This window comes from Phaenicophaeus curvirostris, chromosome 9, assembly GCF_032191515.1.
Source record: "Phaenicophaeus curvirostris isolate KB17595 chromosome 9, BPBGC_Pcur_1.0, whole genome shotgun sequence".
NCBI lineage: Eukaryota > Metazoa > Chordata > Aves > Cuculiformes > Cuculidae > Phaenicophaeus > Phaenicophaeus curvirostris.
In genome coordinates this window covers 8,711,415-8,729,132 of record NC_091400.1, presented here as the reverse complement: position 1 = coordinate 8,729,132, position 17,718 = coordinate 8,711,415, and the positions used below count along the sequence as shown (strand labels likewise).

General features: G+C 36.1%; 1 protein-coding gene across 4 annotated transcripts in view; it reads right to left on the bottom strand.

Moving 5' to 3' along the window:
• Positions 1–17,718, bottom strand: part of ATRNL1 (attractin like 1) — a 491,214-nt gene that overhangs the window by 337,173 nt on the left and 136,323 nt on the right. For all 4 annotated transcript variants that reach the window (XM_069863707.1, XM_069863708.1, XM_069863710.1 and 1 more), the window contains exon 20: positions 8,550–8,643. In XM_069863707.1, coding sequence (XP_069719808.1) covers positions 8,550–8,643 — 94 coding nt within the window. The remainder of the gene's footprint in view (positions 1–8,549; positions 8,644–17,718) is intronic.

Below are 17,718 nucleotides of genomic sequence, written 5' to 3'. Positions count from 1 at the left end.
TAGATAAAGGGCCCATGAAAAAGTCTACCAGCAACATTTGTTTTCTGGTAGATGCTCACCTTGAAAATGTTTTGTCCTCCATAAAGTTTTGAAGGAGTGTTCACTGTTAAATCTTTGGAAAAAAAATCTCTTTCAATATTCCCCCTTACACAAAGGAAATATCACTTTCCTCCCTTCTATTCCATAGTTAATCATCCAAAGCTGACTCAGGTAACAGTAGTCAGCAATGATAATAGTGATGCAGTGGATTGTTCCTATAGTATAGTAGACATTGAATTTAATCTGTCACGACATGGCAGTATATACTATAATTTTTAAGAACGCTCCCTCAAATACCCAGGTTTTCCTGTCTTGACTCAGCTGAAGGCTTGTTTTCAGATGACGGCAGGATGAGTAGCCAGAAAAACTATCAATTACTTTCATTTCCTTCTATAAAGAGAACTCCTTACCTTTAACCAAAGCAGTAGGAAGGCCCAAACAACTTCATGCTCCACTGGAAATCTGTGTTATTTTCACTCCCCCGTCTGCAGCAAATATTCTAACTTTCAGAAATTGAAGTGGGGTTTAGGATTAGGAAGAGATGGAGGACTAAGCATTGTCTTCTCTGAGATTTAGCAAAAAATAAGCTATCTTTTTAACTCCTAAAAAAAAAGCCCAAACCTTCAAGAGGTAATTTTACAGTGTAGAGTTTGTAAAGGACGATTTAACACACGTCAAAGAGGGACAACTACCTAGGGAGAAAACTCCAACTTTGTCATCTTCTTAAGAGGGACACAACAGAACAAGAAAAGAATCAAAACTGAAAGACGTTTACCTGCTGTAAAACTTCTTATTGCACGACCAAACTGTTAGATGCCCAGTTGTTCAAGTAGAATTCCCAAACCCAGAGCAACTACCACAACTACCCATAGAGCAAACAGGTTGCAGTCAGGTGCCTCAGGACGCCACAGCTCAAGAACTTCTTATCTACCTGTACACTCATCTGTGTATGTTTAGTATGTCTAAGTGTTACAGATCGAAACCATTTACTGGACTTATACTGGACTTATACATTTACTGGTTTACACGTCCAGTTTCTCTGGACAGAATGGCTGCGTCAGAATATTCACTGGGCAAGTGTAAGACATACAGAACATCAGGTGGACAAGCTGCCACTATCTGAAAAAGAGTTGGAATCTGACAGCAGGTATAGTGAATACTGAAGATGTAAAATAGGCACACAGTGCCTGGCTATATTAAGGCCCAGAGATTCATTAATAAGGAGCAGTAAAAAGTACTCTGCTAGAGTAATTCACAGATGTTATGCTATACATGACAATTTATGATCTGTGAGATTAATTATGGCTCCCATGAACAATGACAGTTTATAATCCAACCACTGCAGCATGAAAAGTACAGAATAATTTTATTAACAGAGTTACTGACCATGATATTCAAACTGGGTGCTTTTAAGATTTGTGGGGACCACAGGATCTTATCTGGACAGAAAGATTAGACTATAGAGGTATTTGGTTAATTAAGATTAGAACAGACACCTGTCTGGTAGAACTGCATGTTGGAAAGAAGCAGGTCTCCACTGTTAGCAACCTCCTACAAGTCTTCTCTGCAATTTGAACAACACTTCATGTTAATTATATTATAAGAAATGGCCCAGTCTCCTTTTATAACTTCTCAAAGAAGCAGTGCCAAGCAACGGTGTAACTGAATGCATCTCTCCCACTGGACGGGTTGCTTTATAAGAAGAGTTGTTCATGTGGATTTTGGCTGATACTACTTTATAAGCCTCAGCCTCACTGTCTCTTCGCTGTAATTCTAGTTCTGGCCACAAAGAAGCATTCCTACATGACTTCATTGCACACCCTAAGGGATGAAACACCATTTTCAACAGCTTGAAAAAAAAAAAATCAAGCTTAAGGTCTTCATAACCTATTGTGACGCTTTCTGAGACTAAAGCAAAGCACTGTGCTATGCAGATACATGCCATTCTGCTTTAAAGTAAGCCCTAGCAAGATATAAACACAGCTGAAGCCACAAGGCCCTTCTCATACACCTAAGGAGGGGAAGGACAGACTCAAAACCTGACAAACACTTTCTGAAAACAAGCACAGAAACTAAGGTCACAACTTTGCTGGATAACAAAAAAATCAGACTCAGCAATAAAGCAGTTTTAGGGCAGTCATAACCTCCTTTCCTCTTCTGTCCTCTTCCCAGTAACTCTTCCATGTGGCACAGTCCATCTGTTTCTCTGTGCGAGAGTAACCATTAGCATCACTCCCACTCCTAAATTCATCTCAGTCCAGACTCAATACATACCTAATTAGAGCCAGAATAATTACCTTCAGCTTATATCTAGCTTTAAATATTTATGGGTCTATTTAAGAGGCAGAGAACTTGTAAGCTTGAGTATTCATGTCAGATGTGTTACTTTATTATAACAAAAATAACACGTAGAAGCATTACCTTACCTATACATATTTAGACAACTGGGACTACAGCAACGCTTAGCACTAAAAATTACTAATGGTTCTTATAAAAGGGGTTTGCTTTATAACAGATGCTTCCTGACCACTGGAATTCAAAGGAGGTCTCAGTGGTATGTCTGTGGCATCCCATGATCTAGTGGGATATGACCCTGCCCATGGCAGAGGGGTTGGAACTGGATGATCTTTAAGGTCCCTTCCAACTCAAACCATTCTATAATTCTATGAAATTCCTCTCACTAAATGGCACAGCCATGTCACAGGAAGAACAATTCTTAAGAATAGGGTATTTTGATTCACTTATTTTGAAAGAAAATACGGCACTATATATTTTCCAAATAGGAAACAAAAAAAGATATGACTTAAAACCATATCCAGGACAAATACTAGCATAAACCAATTGAGCACAAGAGATGGGTACACTGCCTGCATTCCCATCTTACAGCTAAGAGTGTCTGGAAAGGTGTAAAGAAAATCTGTTCTGCTCTGCAGTTTGTATTATTCAAGGTAGCGTGGAGAGAAAATAATGAATATTAAAAAAAACCTTAGAGAACACCTGAAGCCCGGTGGTGAGCAGATTCTTGCCAAACCAAGAGACACATATGTGCATACAGTTAGTTATGGAAGAGCCTGACTTAGAAGCCAAAAGCAAAATTACTTCATTCTCATGAAAAAGAAAGCCTCACACCCAAACTGTTCCCATTTTCCTGACAATTAGTACTGAACTCAGAGAGATAAAAAAAGCATATTCCATAGAAATGGAACATCTAAGAAGATTACATGCATGATTTTGAATTCGGCTCTTGGCAAGAGACTCGTTGCTATCATAACTGCTTTTACATTGCAATATCAATATTACAGTGTTCTCCAAATTTAACACATTCACAACTGACCCACAATGAAGTACCAACATACAAACTATTCTATGACTCAATGATTCTATGATATTGTTAAATGAATCCTGCAAATCAAGCAGAAGTGATTGATACTAGAAGCATGAATTAAAGAAAAAAAAATTAATCTCATGTCCTTGATAGATCTGGCTATATATACGACATGTAGAGCAGAAAATTAGTACATTTTAAACAGATATTTAATGCTGAAGTGGGAGCTTTACTTTATTGTTCTCCTTAGCAACCTAATGACCTAGCTCTTTGAAAACCAGCTGAGGGCCAGAACCTATCCTTACAGCTAATATGTTCAGGCAGTTAAATAAGAACAGAGGCAACCGACAAATCTAGCTAGACCTAATTGCCAGATTTTGATGGAATTCTCCATAAATGACCATAAGTACTAGTGTAGCATCCATAACTATGTCAAAGCTTTCCGTTAAAAGGAAAACTCAAGGACTGGACTCAACATGAACAAGCAGAAAATGTTTTGTTCAAGCATAACCAAATACGTCAAATTCATGTTGGAATACGATCAAAGGACAGGAAAAGAAAAATTGGGGGGGAGGGTGGTAGGGGGGAAGAGAAAGAAAAATAACAAAAATTAGCTTCCTTTAGTATTTTAAAACATTAAATATTATACTTTTTACCTTCACTTTGGAAAAGCACAGTAACTAGTATTAAATTGATTCTATCATCTATGAAGAAAATTTCTTAGACAGAAGTTTTTTCATTGAACTTCCAGCAACTAGAAGCTCGTTGGGTTGGTTTTGTTTGTGAGGCTTTGTGTGCGTGTCTCTTTGACACAAAAAGTTCTAATAAAGTGAATTTGTTACATGATTGCTGTCAGTTTTTCACCTGCTGCAAAGCAGAAAGAAGAGCTCTGAGAGGAAACAACAGGGAACATATTAACTCTGCTATCAGCGAATAAAGCTGCAATAATATCAATAGATTGGGGAATTTGACTCATAACCTTGTGTATTTTTACCTGCCTTTCCATCTGGTAGGAAGAATTATACCATTCTGTGAGGGGGAATTATACAGAAGAGGACAGCTGGCTATCTTTAATACCTATTTATATATAAATCAGACAAAAAGAAAGTGCTTATTATTTATGCACAGGTGCTTATATTATTGAATAGCTTTTGAAAGCTTGCACACAGTGGATATTTTACCAAATAAACAGGGTATCTTTTTATAAATAAAACAGTACTATTACCACCTCTTCAAAAGAACATCACAATGACTAAGAAATTAGTAGCATGAATATTTATTAAAATTATAATGAGCAAAGTAATACTTGCTCATTCCAGAATATCCTAGATAAATACATCTTACACTCTTAAATTTATCATTCATTTATCAATTATTATCCTGATTTATGCCTGGGAACTAAGGTATACTAAAATGATATCCAACCTGCCCATCTTTCAAAGCCACAGTTTCAATACCAACAGGACAGGTCCAATAGCCTAAAGCCCACCTCAGCAGGGTGTTCTCAACAAGAGAGATTAATTGCCTTCCCCCAAAACTACAGCCATGGCTGTAACTGGGAAGTACAGTGCAATAAATGTTACAGCTTATCCAGTAAAAACTGACAATTTGAAAAATTCACTATGAATCTGTATTTCCACTGAGCATTTGTAACCCTGTAACCTCTCCCCATGCTCATAATTTCTCCAGATTTACAAGGGGTAGCAAAAGATACAGACAGGTCCTGGTGAAGGCTGTCTCTCGGAAGACCCCAGATTTACTGAAACTTCTTGAAAAATGATTCAACTACTCAGTTAATTATGTAATTTTCATATTTTCCTTCCATGCATCCAGTAAAAGTTCTCTCTTTTAACATTAAAACATCCGCTTAGCATACTCCTTGCATTTCCATAGGCCTGAAAATTTATCTGTATCCTGCATATGATTATACTGAAATCCATAGAAATTTTTAAAATTTTGTACACAAAATTTTATGAGGGAATAAAACAAGCAACTAACAAATCAGGTATTGAAGAAGATTAAATAAAATTATCTTAAAATAATAGTTTTCACCTAAAAATGTTTTAAGTCAATACGATTTTCCTGTTGCTGATAATGGCAAATTTCATTATTAGAGTTAAGGGAGAAAAAAAATTTAAATATTTTTATTTGCCTCAGTTTTTATTTTTTTTATAGTCTAGTTACTTTGAATAATCAAACCATTCTAATCAGTTTCTCCTGATTAGAAGAGTATTACAGGTTTTTACCAACTGAAAAACCTCATAACCATGAGATGCGTATACTAAAATAAAGCTATAAAGACATAAAAAGTAAAAACAAAATAAAGACCATACTCCATAAAAACACAATTAACTGGCTATTCTTAAACCAGAGAAGAAAAAAGAAAAAAAAAAAAAAAGTGTTGTAAAGTTTTCTTGATTGCCTCAAATCTCTGCCCCCAAGCACATGTGTCCTGCCCATGATGAGCAGATAGAAAAGCATCAGAGGGCAGGAGGAAGAGACTGAGGGAGGGAGAGAGGGAGATAACATACAACCCCGCAGCTATGACTTTCTAATCAATAGGATTCTTGACAGGAATATAAATCTAACTTTCACACTGAACAGCTGGAGCCTGGAATTTTCGCAGAAGTCTTTATTTTAGAAATCACAGGGTTAGAGGTTTGCAGCTGAGATTGCACAACAGGAGCATCCAAAACCAGTTTTTATCCAGAGCTATGGAGAACAGTATTTACACTTGGAATAAAGTTCGAGATAATTTATGCAGAATATAATAAAGTCCTAAATCAAAGTAAAGGATTTAGCCAACTTAAAATAATCCTTACCTTCTAGATAGATATTGTGTATGTGTATTTTGACAACATAACATGATACTTTCAAAACAGGTTTTGAGTTCAAGGATAATTTTTACAGAGAAAAGAGTTTTTTCTTTATTTTTTTTTAATCTGATAAAGTTCTCATTCTTCATGTGAAGCGATTCAGGAGTGACCTGATTTTTATGTTCTTCATATCCTGATGTTGTAAGGGAAATAATTAAAAATCAACATTTGACTGAAACTTCTATACGAATGGTTCACTCTCCCAGAGTAAAAATGACAAATTCTAAGTGTATCATCTGAGGACACATACTAAAACTCTAACTCTGTAGTTATTGGCTTTCCACAGGACATCTAGTGATTCTAGCAAGTCTCTAGAACTCAAATTTTATCCTAGATGGTCTCCTAATCCATTCAGTGTGCCCATAACAGGAGCCGATCTCTTCCTATATATGCTGTCATAAACTAGATAGTCTACATAGCCTTGTTTTAAAGTATATTTTTAAGTAACGGAGTTAGGAAAGGACTTAGAGGCAGAAATTCAGGGGTTTTTTGCTAAAATTTGTGGCTATGTACACAACAGGTGTGAAGCTCACAATCTAAAATGTGATCACAGACAAAAACAATTAAAAAATCGGCTGCTCTGCAGAGATCATTTCATCCAGAAGAAACCATTTGAAATACTAATTGGGTTTAACACCACAGCTTCCCATGGATAAGCCTTTGGTCTATGCAAGGCTCTAGGAAGGGGAATGTATTATAAGTGACAAAAGTAGAGATTTTCAGTCTGAAATTGCAATTTTAAGTTTACTTTGGAGAAGTCAAAATTGAAATATCTGCTTCCTCCATTTATTTTGAATTGCTGGAACTATTGACCAGGAGAGTAAAATCTAGCACTAGAACATTTCATCTTCTAGTTCAGTAAATGGGATACAAGAACCTTTTATGACAGACAAACTGAGAACAGCAGACTGATATGGTTGAACAGCACAACTCTATCTAAGAAAGAGGTTTCAAATCAGATCCAAGAAAATGATGATGAAGTGGACATAAGGCAAAGTAAAAAGGATAGTAAAATAGATATGTGAAATATACACTGGTGAAAAAGTCTATAAAGGGTGCCTTAGGCTGAACGGTAGGTGGCAAAGCATTGGAGTTATGAGCAAATAAAACTGTTTCCTGTAGCTCAAGTGCTTGGATGCACAGAGGAGTAAATTTTTTTTTGCCCTATTCTTTGTAAATAGGTAGAAGAGCATCAGCATACATCCATACCACACACTGGTAATCAAACCACATATTAACATCTAGAACTGATTGAGTGTCTGGACAGAAAAAGAGGGGAAAATAACTCCTCAGTGAAGATTTAAGTCAGAGTTTAAAAATATTACTCTTCAGCTTTTGTCAAGCTAAAAATCCATCCTTTAGTCCTAATCTTGGTTTCCCATCTCATCCTGAGAGTCCACAATTGGCTGGACAAACAGTCCCAGAGGTACCAGTGAAACAGTACACCTGCCAGCACAACTTTCTCACTAATATACACATAGCCTCTGCAACAGATATTTTTCTTTCTTGACTATTTATCAAGTAAAGCATTAAGAGTAAGATTCAAGCCAATTCATTAAGTGTATCAAAGACAAATCTACAGACGCAGTGGAAGAATATGCCTCACGGCAGGCAGAACCTAACCTTCTGGCACCTTTTCCTGCTGGAGAGGAACGAGTTGTATTTATGCCTTTTCCCCAGTTCCAACCAATGCTGTGATGACAATTTGTGGAGTAGATACTGATTTTAAATAACTACAATCCTGAAAGGAGTAAGATTCATATTGGATAATGCAGTGTGCAGGACAGAATGAACTGAAAGAAACTTCTTTAAATATGGAGCTATTCATCGTTAACTCTAAGGTGTTACCTCTCCTACATGAAAAGTCATTCCGCTTCTTTGTTTTTAGTGCTCCCATTTCTTAAGCTCTAATCTTAAGTAGCAAGTTCTACCTGCCAACAAACAAGCTCTTCAAACCAAACAATAAGCTATTCCAAAACAAAACAAGATCTACTAATTGTACTTTCTGTAACAGGTCTATACATTCTTCTCTTCTATACTTAATGCTACGGGAAAATATCTAAAGCACCATGCACCATAATATATTTCCAACCTTCTAAAAATCTAATGACTATAGATTGGGATCAAGATAAGTGACAAAGGTACTGCGAAAGAAATGTTGACATTTCCTAAGAAATGTAAGGATCACTAAAACATTGTCAGGTCAATCACAAAATCCAAACCCAAAAGCAGAACAGAAAAAGGAAAAAAGTATTATATAGAGTAGGCATGAAATGCAATAATTTTGGGGTACATTTAGTTGTACTCACAGTTGACACTGGTCTCCTTTGATTCCCTTAGTTGTGCAGAAGCATTTTCCTGTTTGCATGTGACAAATATTTGCATGTCCACTGCAAGTGCAAGCTATAAAAAAAAAAAAGACTCAGATTTATTCACCCATATCTCACTTTATAACTAAAGGAATTTCCATGAATATTAATACTTCATGCTGAACACATTTCCTAAAAGCCGTACTAAAGAAAATCACTACTTCAATTATAAGTTTCTTTGTAGACCATTTCACTAACACATCATTTAGTATACTTTCTATAGAGTTAAGAACTGTGCATGTGTTATTAAGCGCTTTCCTCCACACCTTAAATAACAGCAGTTTGAGAATAGCCATTAAAGTCAGCCAATTCAATATACAATACAGAAAATTATTAACAATACACCTTTCCTATACAAGGGGAGATCCTGACCAATGGTAAAAGCAATAGCAAAATTCCATTAGTTTTAAATGTCTGATTAAAGAAAGAATTCTTGCAGATGTTAAGTAAAATGTTTAATATAATTGGATCTCTTATTTTTGACTAAAGCAAACAAAAGGAAAGCTTTGAAATCATTTGAACAAAAGGTGAGTTAATACTACAGTTATGGTCCACAATAAGAATATTCTAGAAGCAAAGAAAACAACCCTTTCCAAATCTCCTGAAATTTGAACTGCAGAGGAAATCACAGAAACATCATCACTCCACTCCTTTTTAAACTCCACGTCAAAGTAAACCTACAGCGCTCTGCCTGTTGCCACTTATTGCCACTTTTTGCTGCCTGATTGATTCTTACCTGAAGATAAACCTTTACATTCCCAGTCCCTGAGCTTTCTTTTTGCTTTTCATTCCCCTGCTTATATGACTTATTATCTTCTTTCGGTAGCCCTTCCCTCTTTTATAACCAAGCGCAGGGTATGAAACTTAATAGCCTCCGTCCACTAAACGTGTCCATAAGTTCCCACATCACACTGGAATAATTACCGGCTAATATTCACACTAAGTTTAAAGCCTTTCATTAATATAAAGTAACTTTGAACCTACCTTGATGATTATATTATGTTTTCACTTAAGTTTTAATTACAATTAAAAGATAAAGGAATTAACATGTGGGCTCCTGCTTGGGTACACGTATGATACTAAATGGTGACCTGGATATAATAAAAATTTATTTTTCACTTTATAACCCTAATATTGAATTTCTGTCAGAGGGACAGAGTTGTAATATTCTTATTCTACTGATAAGGAATAGCACACAATGAATACTCTGTGATGGTCTCCCATACCATGCACTCTCTAACTTCTCTGCCCCAGCAGGGAAAAAAAGGCTCTATAGCAGCCAGACAAGAATGATAATTAACTATATAATAAGATGGTTATTGACAGAATATTTCAGTATCAGGAATTTTACTGTTTGTTCAGCCTTAAGAACTTGTTAAATAGCCAGCTGAAGCTGAGGGAGCAATTCTTCCTCAAGAGGTACTAGAGATTCAGACTATCTGCAAGAAAGACATATCAGAAATTTCTATGCAGCATATCATGATGTATGAAGGTTTTCACTCTGTCATAACACAGCCTGTAGCAACATTTCTCAAAATCACCTGTGGTTTTCCACAGGGTGCTAAATTTTGTAATTTGGTATGATCTTTAAACGAACATCTATCGTCATGTGTAAGTGCTACATCTCTATAATCAGTTACATACCCCTAAATCTATCCATGTTTTCCCCCCTCTACCTTTATTGAATAATTATTTAGGCACTTCGAGCTGGAAAAATATCTTCTCAAGACTTAATTTTAATTGTGTAAATCTTTGCTGTGCTCTCAGTGCAAAACAAGGGAATATATTCTTAATAGCTTATTCTGCTTATGGTTAATTCTCTTAACAGTGATGGACCACTACACTACAGCACAAAAGTTGAAGGAGCTAAAAAGGCTGAATTCCAAATCATATTCCAAAAGCTGTCAATATATCGACAAGCACAGAAGCTATTTGTAACTAACCTTAATTGATTACTCCCATAGTTCTTGCTCACATAAAAGGAGTAGATTGCCTATGTGAACGTGGAATTTCTTTACCTGAGTAGATTTTATTCAGTAAGAATATTTAAACAGTAAGTAATAAAAGCTTTTAGACGCTACGCAGCTTTATCATTCTCTTGAAAAAAAAAAGGGGGGGTGTAAAATGGATTATATAGTAAAAGTAAGAGATGTGTGAGACTTTGAGACTTTCTGGAATGTCTGGAGACATTTCCTTTGGCAGCTCAAACATAACTTGTATACCCAGTTCATGGAATTACTGGTAAATCTAATTTCCCAGTAGCAATTATCCCCAGGGACACCTAAATCAAATCAACGCCTATATAGCGTACTATGTGCTCACTCACACAGAAGTCCACAGGGGAACTCCTCTCGAATCAGCCAGATATCTCCTTTCATATAAACCACATCATATTTTAATCACTGCATTCTGTCTCTACAGTTTCCTGGATTTATACTGAACAATCATTAAATAACATTTAAGTCTTACAGAATTCATTTTCCCATAGACTAACTAAATTTTGATCCGTGTGTAGTCATAGTGCATACAAATAAAGGATATGTAGTTTGGTCTCCCTCACCAAACATAGCTTCTCTACCTCACCTGGCACATATATGAAGCTCCTAGAATGCTAAGATCAGTACGGTTGGAAAAGGAAAAGAAAGGGGGAGTTGAGAAGACTCAGCACCTTGTATTCTGGATTCCTCAACAATGAAAAGCTACTTCTGACAAGCTCAGCAGCTAATTTTCTTCCGTTACAAGATGAAGAGCAATTACTCTCATTGATCAAGTTCTTGGTAATTTAACTGTTCCCTGCATAATACCTTGAAAAAAGGCATCAGGAGTTAATCATTTTCCTATTGCTCTAAAAATCTCATCTGGATAAATTTTACTTAACAGCAGTAAGTGCATATTTTAATTACTCTCAGGCTTGCAACTCTGATAAAAAAAAATGGATTCCTACCAATCTGTGGAACCTCTTTGTGGGGAGTAACTCAAAAAAGCAAAACACACATCAGGCATCCCCCTGCTGTTACTGCAGCAAATGTGAAAAATGTTATCAAACAAGCAACAGCAGAAGCAGAACAACATTATACTACATTCAGTAGAAAAATTTTTAGATATCATTATCTTTGTGCCTCCCTGCAGGTTTTTTCCACTGGCCTACTTCCAAATAAATACAAAAGAAATTAGAACTTTAAAAATAAACTGTGTTTACTAATTAATAAACAGCTACTTAAAGCTACATTTGATTTCAAAGCCACACAAAATTCACATTCTTCCATTACCTCAATATTTCCATATCCCTCTTGCCACATTTTCTTTAATATTTTTCTACTTGCTTTTCTCTGTTTAACCATTCCCAGTGATTGGTTTCTCCTCTGATGGCAGTACAACAGGTAAAACTGTACCTATTGCAGCACCTCTTGCAGTCTTATGCTAGGAGGAATACACCAAATGGTGGAATCAGTTTTAAAAATACATTATTTATGAATCATTCTTAGCTGGTAGAAGTCAGCAAAAGAGATTCAATTAGATTTTCCATAATTTTTGAGATCCCATCCCTTTTCACCTCACGCATTTGTTTTCAAGGAAGGAGGCTTAAGATCCAGCAGCAGCAGCTGCAGCTAAAGCCTGTATTCAGAAACTTCTTTTTCCTCCTCCAAAAAAGGATGATTATCACCCTTAATGTTGACCTAAAGAAATGCTTAACATGATTTTTCTTCATAACAACTCACTAGAGCTGAAGGAAAAAGAAAAGTTAAGAGTTAAAATGAAAGCTGTACCTAATACTTCACATTTCAAATGCTCCTCTTTTTTTTTTTTTCCTGTACATTTAGTAAAAGGTTTCAGTTTGAGTAGGACTGCAGAGTGATAAGTAGAAATTTCCGACTGAAAAAAATTGAGTCAACTTTGGGCCCTGTCATCAAAGAAACACGATATCCACACATATAATTGGTCTCACCAACGCGATCGTATTTTTACTGACTACCACCATATGAACAGAGGTACAAGATAATTAGAGAAGAGACATGACTATCTACAGGGTATATCAGATTCAGGTTCTTCTGCTGTTCAGTGTATTCCAGGTCTCATGGCAGCATCGTACTAAAACACTTCCAGGATGTTACCATGACACTAATACTGTGAAATCCTCCCCGACAGTCATCAATGCAGAGAATAGCTTAAAATCCTTCTTTATAGTAAGTTTAATGTATATTTTATTACATGCTAACAGTCTTATTAACTTTTGTCCACATTCTCTATTTCTTCCTAATTTAAGTATTCATAATCAGTATTCAAAATTCAGAAATAAATCTCTGCCAACCAACTGGATAACGAAATAGACAGAAACACTACTGACTTTATATAATAACAGTAAGTTAATTCCAGGCAATGTATTTTCAATGAGATAATCACACCTCTAGGATACAACAGGGACTGCCAGTATGTCACGCCTCCCTTCTCCTCATGGGAAAGTAGTACATCTCTCATTTTCTATTTCATAACTCACACAGTGCTAACAGTTTTTAATTATAAGGCTAAGCTTAAGACTCAAAATAAAAGCCAGTTTCTGCTGGATTTCAGAACCTTCTGTTAGGCAAGGATTATCATTACCCTTACACCTTCCAAAAGAAATTTCAGTACACAAAACACAGAAAAAGTAGTTACCAATGCTCATATTACACTTAAAGATACAAGAAAAGATGGGAAATAAGAATATTCACGACTTTGAGTGTGAAACCTTTGGCACAGAATACAGACACGACAATATATTTTAATTCAACTAATTATTTTAAATTTAGTATCAAAATGTAAATAAACTATGTGAAATGTATATTTTTAAAAAATGTTTAAGCTACAAAATATCTTCTTGTGAGTAAGACTGGAAACATTAGATGGCACATATCAGAACCTCTCATCCACCCCATCATGACTGAGAAACTTGAGCTAAGCACATAAAATTACATAAACTGCCTGTAGGCTGAGCTTTAATAATGAGTTCTGATAATTTTTGTGTTCTAGGTAAAAATACACCTTAGAAATTCAGTCCTCTGTAGACACTGGAAATGATCCTCCAGATTGACTGGCCAGATTGAAAGTTAAGGTGTCATTAATATCAAGTAGTTTAGCACAGATGATGACTAAACTTTTCTAATAAATCTCCCAGTCATCCCCCTCCTACCATGCTTTGATTTGCCTCATATTCCATGCGCATACACACAATTGCAAAGGAATGAAACCAAAGCAGATGATGGCCACAGATTCACAAAGATTATTAAGGGACTGGAGCATCTTTCACATTAGGAGAGGCCAAGAGAGCTGGGATTCAGCCTGGAGAAGTGTCAAGTGTGTCCTAGTATAAACACGTGGTGGCAGGGAACCAGGCTCTAGCAGAGCACACTGACAGAATGAGGGACAATGACCACAAATTTAAAAGCAAGGAATTTCATCAAAACACAAGAAAACAGGGGGTTTTTTACCATCACAGTGACCTACTGCAATGCTGCAGGTGCGCACTTACTCTGTGCTGCACCACTAGATAGAAACAGCGAGTTCTGCTCACCTTCCAGAACTTACTGCACGCTCTCCTCTCCAGCTTGGGTTTACATTCTGCACACACATGTTTGTTTAAACAGTTATTTAAATTACTTAACTACCATGCAAATATTTTATCAATCATTAAACATTTTAAATAAATACATACATACCATAGAATCATAGAATCATCAGGTTGGAAAAGACCTCTTGGATCATTGGGTCCAACCATTCCTATCTGCCACTAAACCACGTCCTATGGAGCAAATATTCTATGGCTGACAATAATAAACCTGCTTAAAACACATACGTTTTAATTTTAATCATTTTTGGTCATGTTATTTTTACATATTAACTGAAGTGATGGCATCGGAGCTTTAAAAACAACAAAAAAAACCCCATCACCTTGGCAGTTTCTACTCTATTTTTAGGAAAACAGCAGTTGGCGCGACTTTTGTACAACATGCAGATTCTAAGTGGAACAGAAAGATTATATGAAAACAATATAATCCAGTAGAGTAAATCCAAGCTGTAATATCACAACCCTACAGAATTTGTTAAATAATAAATCCACGGTATGATTGATTCTGAGCTGCTAGCTCAGCATATAAATGTTCTTGCTGATGCTGACAACAAAAGAATACCCATCACTGTTTCCATGAAGTATGCATTTTAGACAATTGAATTTAAAAACACTTATTGCTTAGACCCCGTATCTCCAACACAGAGCTGCAAGAGCAGTTTTTGTCTCAAACGGAGCCCACTACAATGGTACTTCAACTTAATACGTTTACTTACTTCAAAGATTACTAAACCAGTAGCTGCACACAGATAATTCCTTTAAGACACACTGCTGATTTTTTTTATATATAATGGAAAGCTGTGACAATGCTATTAAATATTGAGCCACTTCAGTTTCAGTGCTGAGCAAGGTCTAAGTTGCGTCAAAAAAACAGATGTATCAAAAGCCCCATACACATCAGAACACGTACATGGTACAAAAAGCTTTTTGAAAAAGGTGATTGAGGTTTTCTCTTGCAAGTAGGCTAAGTAAGAAAGAGCAAGCATAAACAGATATTAGATATAACATTGTAATGCTCAGTTTCACTGAAAACGTTCCCTCATGCAATCCATTAGTAGAGAACTACCCTTCTGAGACAATTTTCTACATCTGTAGTATTACCAAACTGTTGAGGTACTTATTTTTCTAGAAATGTATATTCAACTGGAAGCCCCTGACACCCTTTTAGTGTTCAACAATTACTTTTATAGGAAAAACATTCATTCCACCTTTGAGACAGAGAATGTAAGACCTAACAGATGCGCCCAACTACACTTATGCAATATCACTAATTGAGCAGCATCAAAATCAAGCTAAAGAACCTCTCTGAAGTAATGAACAATAAAAATAAGTGTTCAAAAATTGAAAGCTGGTATTAGAAAGGACTGTTGTCTTCTAGCACTCCAGGAGTTGTGAATGCCCATCCCTGGAGGTGTTCAAGGTGAGGTCGGATGGGGCCTTGGACAGCCTGGTCTAGTGGGAGGTGTCCCTGTCAATGGCAGGGGGATTGGAATTAGATGATCTTTAAGGTCCCTTCCAACCCAAACCATTCTATGATTCTAAACGTATATGCAGGTCAAAAGCAACTGTCATTTTATAGTGGCAAAATTCACCCTCACAATAAGCCAGTCTTATTAGACTAATTGGCACATATTTGACTAATTTTATTTTCACCCTTCTTGGTTTATCTTGTAATTTATCTTTCTTTTGTCTCAAGCAAATTCCTTTTTTATAGTACCGTAACAGCACAGAAAAGACGAAAAATATATTTGTGTGTATTGACACAGTACTAAGGACTGTAAGACAATGTACTCACCAGACAGCGAAAAGATAAAAGGAAAAGATATAGTTTTAGGATTTACATAGGTAGGATATGGAATCTGCACATGCAGGATGTAGAGGAATTGTCCCACCACCCAAATCATACATTTATTGTGAATGCATCATTTAAAGTAAGGTCAGCTATTCCCAATATTCGTAAAAATTAGATAATCATTGTACCAAACCAATACTGGATATAATTTTGTCTGAAAAGGCACAATATCCAGTCTAAACACCCCCTGGCACAACTTGAGGCCATTTCCTCTCACCCCATCACTTGTTATCTGGGAGAAGAAACCTTGTTAAAACCTCCTTTCAGGCCACTGTAGAGATCAATAAGGTCTCCCCTCAGCCTCTTCTTCTCCAGGCTAAACCTCAGCTCCCTCAACCACTCCTTATAGAAGTTGTGCTCCAGACCCTTCACCAGCTTTGTTGCCCTAAAGTAGGATGTTTATTCTAAAAACCCCAAACAAATCTGGAAAACAACAAACAGGCAGGGAACAAAATTTACTATGGTTACACCAACACAGTCCTATGTCAACCTTTTCCATTTAAAAGACGGGAATATCTTTTGGAAACCAACGACTTTACAAATTCCATTACGACAGTGAACGTACTTGATACTCAGATCAGACAGCACATCAGAAATACATTTTATAAATATTCCTTACTTCAGAAAATTAATTTATAGCATGTAAAGATGGAAAAAAATCACAAAAATAAGAAGGCACAGCAACTCATTCATCATTGCCATAATTTGTGCTACACAATAACATGCTGGACGACTTGATCACCAATATCAGTGAAAGCAATAGAATTGTCATTAATCCTTGTGAAAAGATAAAATAAGCACAGAGATAAAGGAATAGAATATAAATCAAACTGCTGTATCTCTTCACTATCTATAAAAGTAATAAGTGGTGATCAGCTAAAGGATGCCTGAATTTTACTTCTCTGGGTAGGTAGCTGAATAAGCACAAAAAGCCTGCTACTTAAGCAGATTAAGATAGCACAAGTTGCTGCTGTTCTTTTTATTATTTCGTGTATTTTTTAACATTGCATAAGAGATCTAAGAAAAGCTTAGACCAAGTTTCTGAAACACGGAGCAGTGATTGTACATTTGTAAAATTTCATAAAGGGGTTTGGCACCTTTAATGTTTCTTTTTTTAAAAGCCACCTTGTTCTCACTCCACTTGCTTAAATCAGAAGTAACTCTGGTGTACAGTGAAGTTACATTTATGTAAAACAACATACCACCACAATCCATCTTAAGGAATTAAACTGTGCTATATAAAATCAGTTACTTGACATATAGCTACACAATTACATTGTGATTGTACAGTGTAGAAAGAAAGATGTTACCCAAGAAAGAAAACTGCTTCAAAGGAGTCAAAAAGACTTCAGCTAACTTATTTTATGAACTTTAAATGTGCTAAAGAGTAATAATGCTCAGGAACTGAAAGACTGGGTTGAACATAACTTATTGCCTTCTATTATGATGGTTAAAAACATTATATAATTTTGAGGGAAGGGTATGTGCCATTGGTGCCCCCTTGGACAGCTAACTCAAATCAACCAAAAGTATATTCCATGCCGTATGATGTCATGCTCAGCAATAGAAGTTGGGGGTAGGGAGGTAGTGGTCTGGGAGACAGCCATGAATCAGAGACGAGCTGGGCATCATCCTCATGACTGCCTTCATTTGGT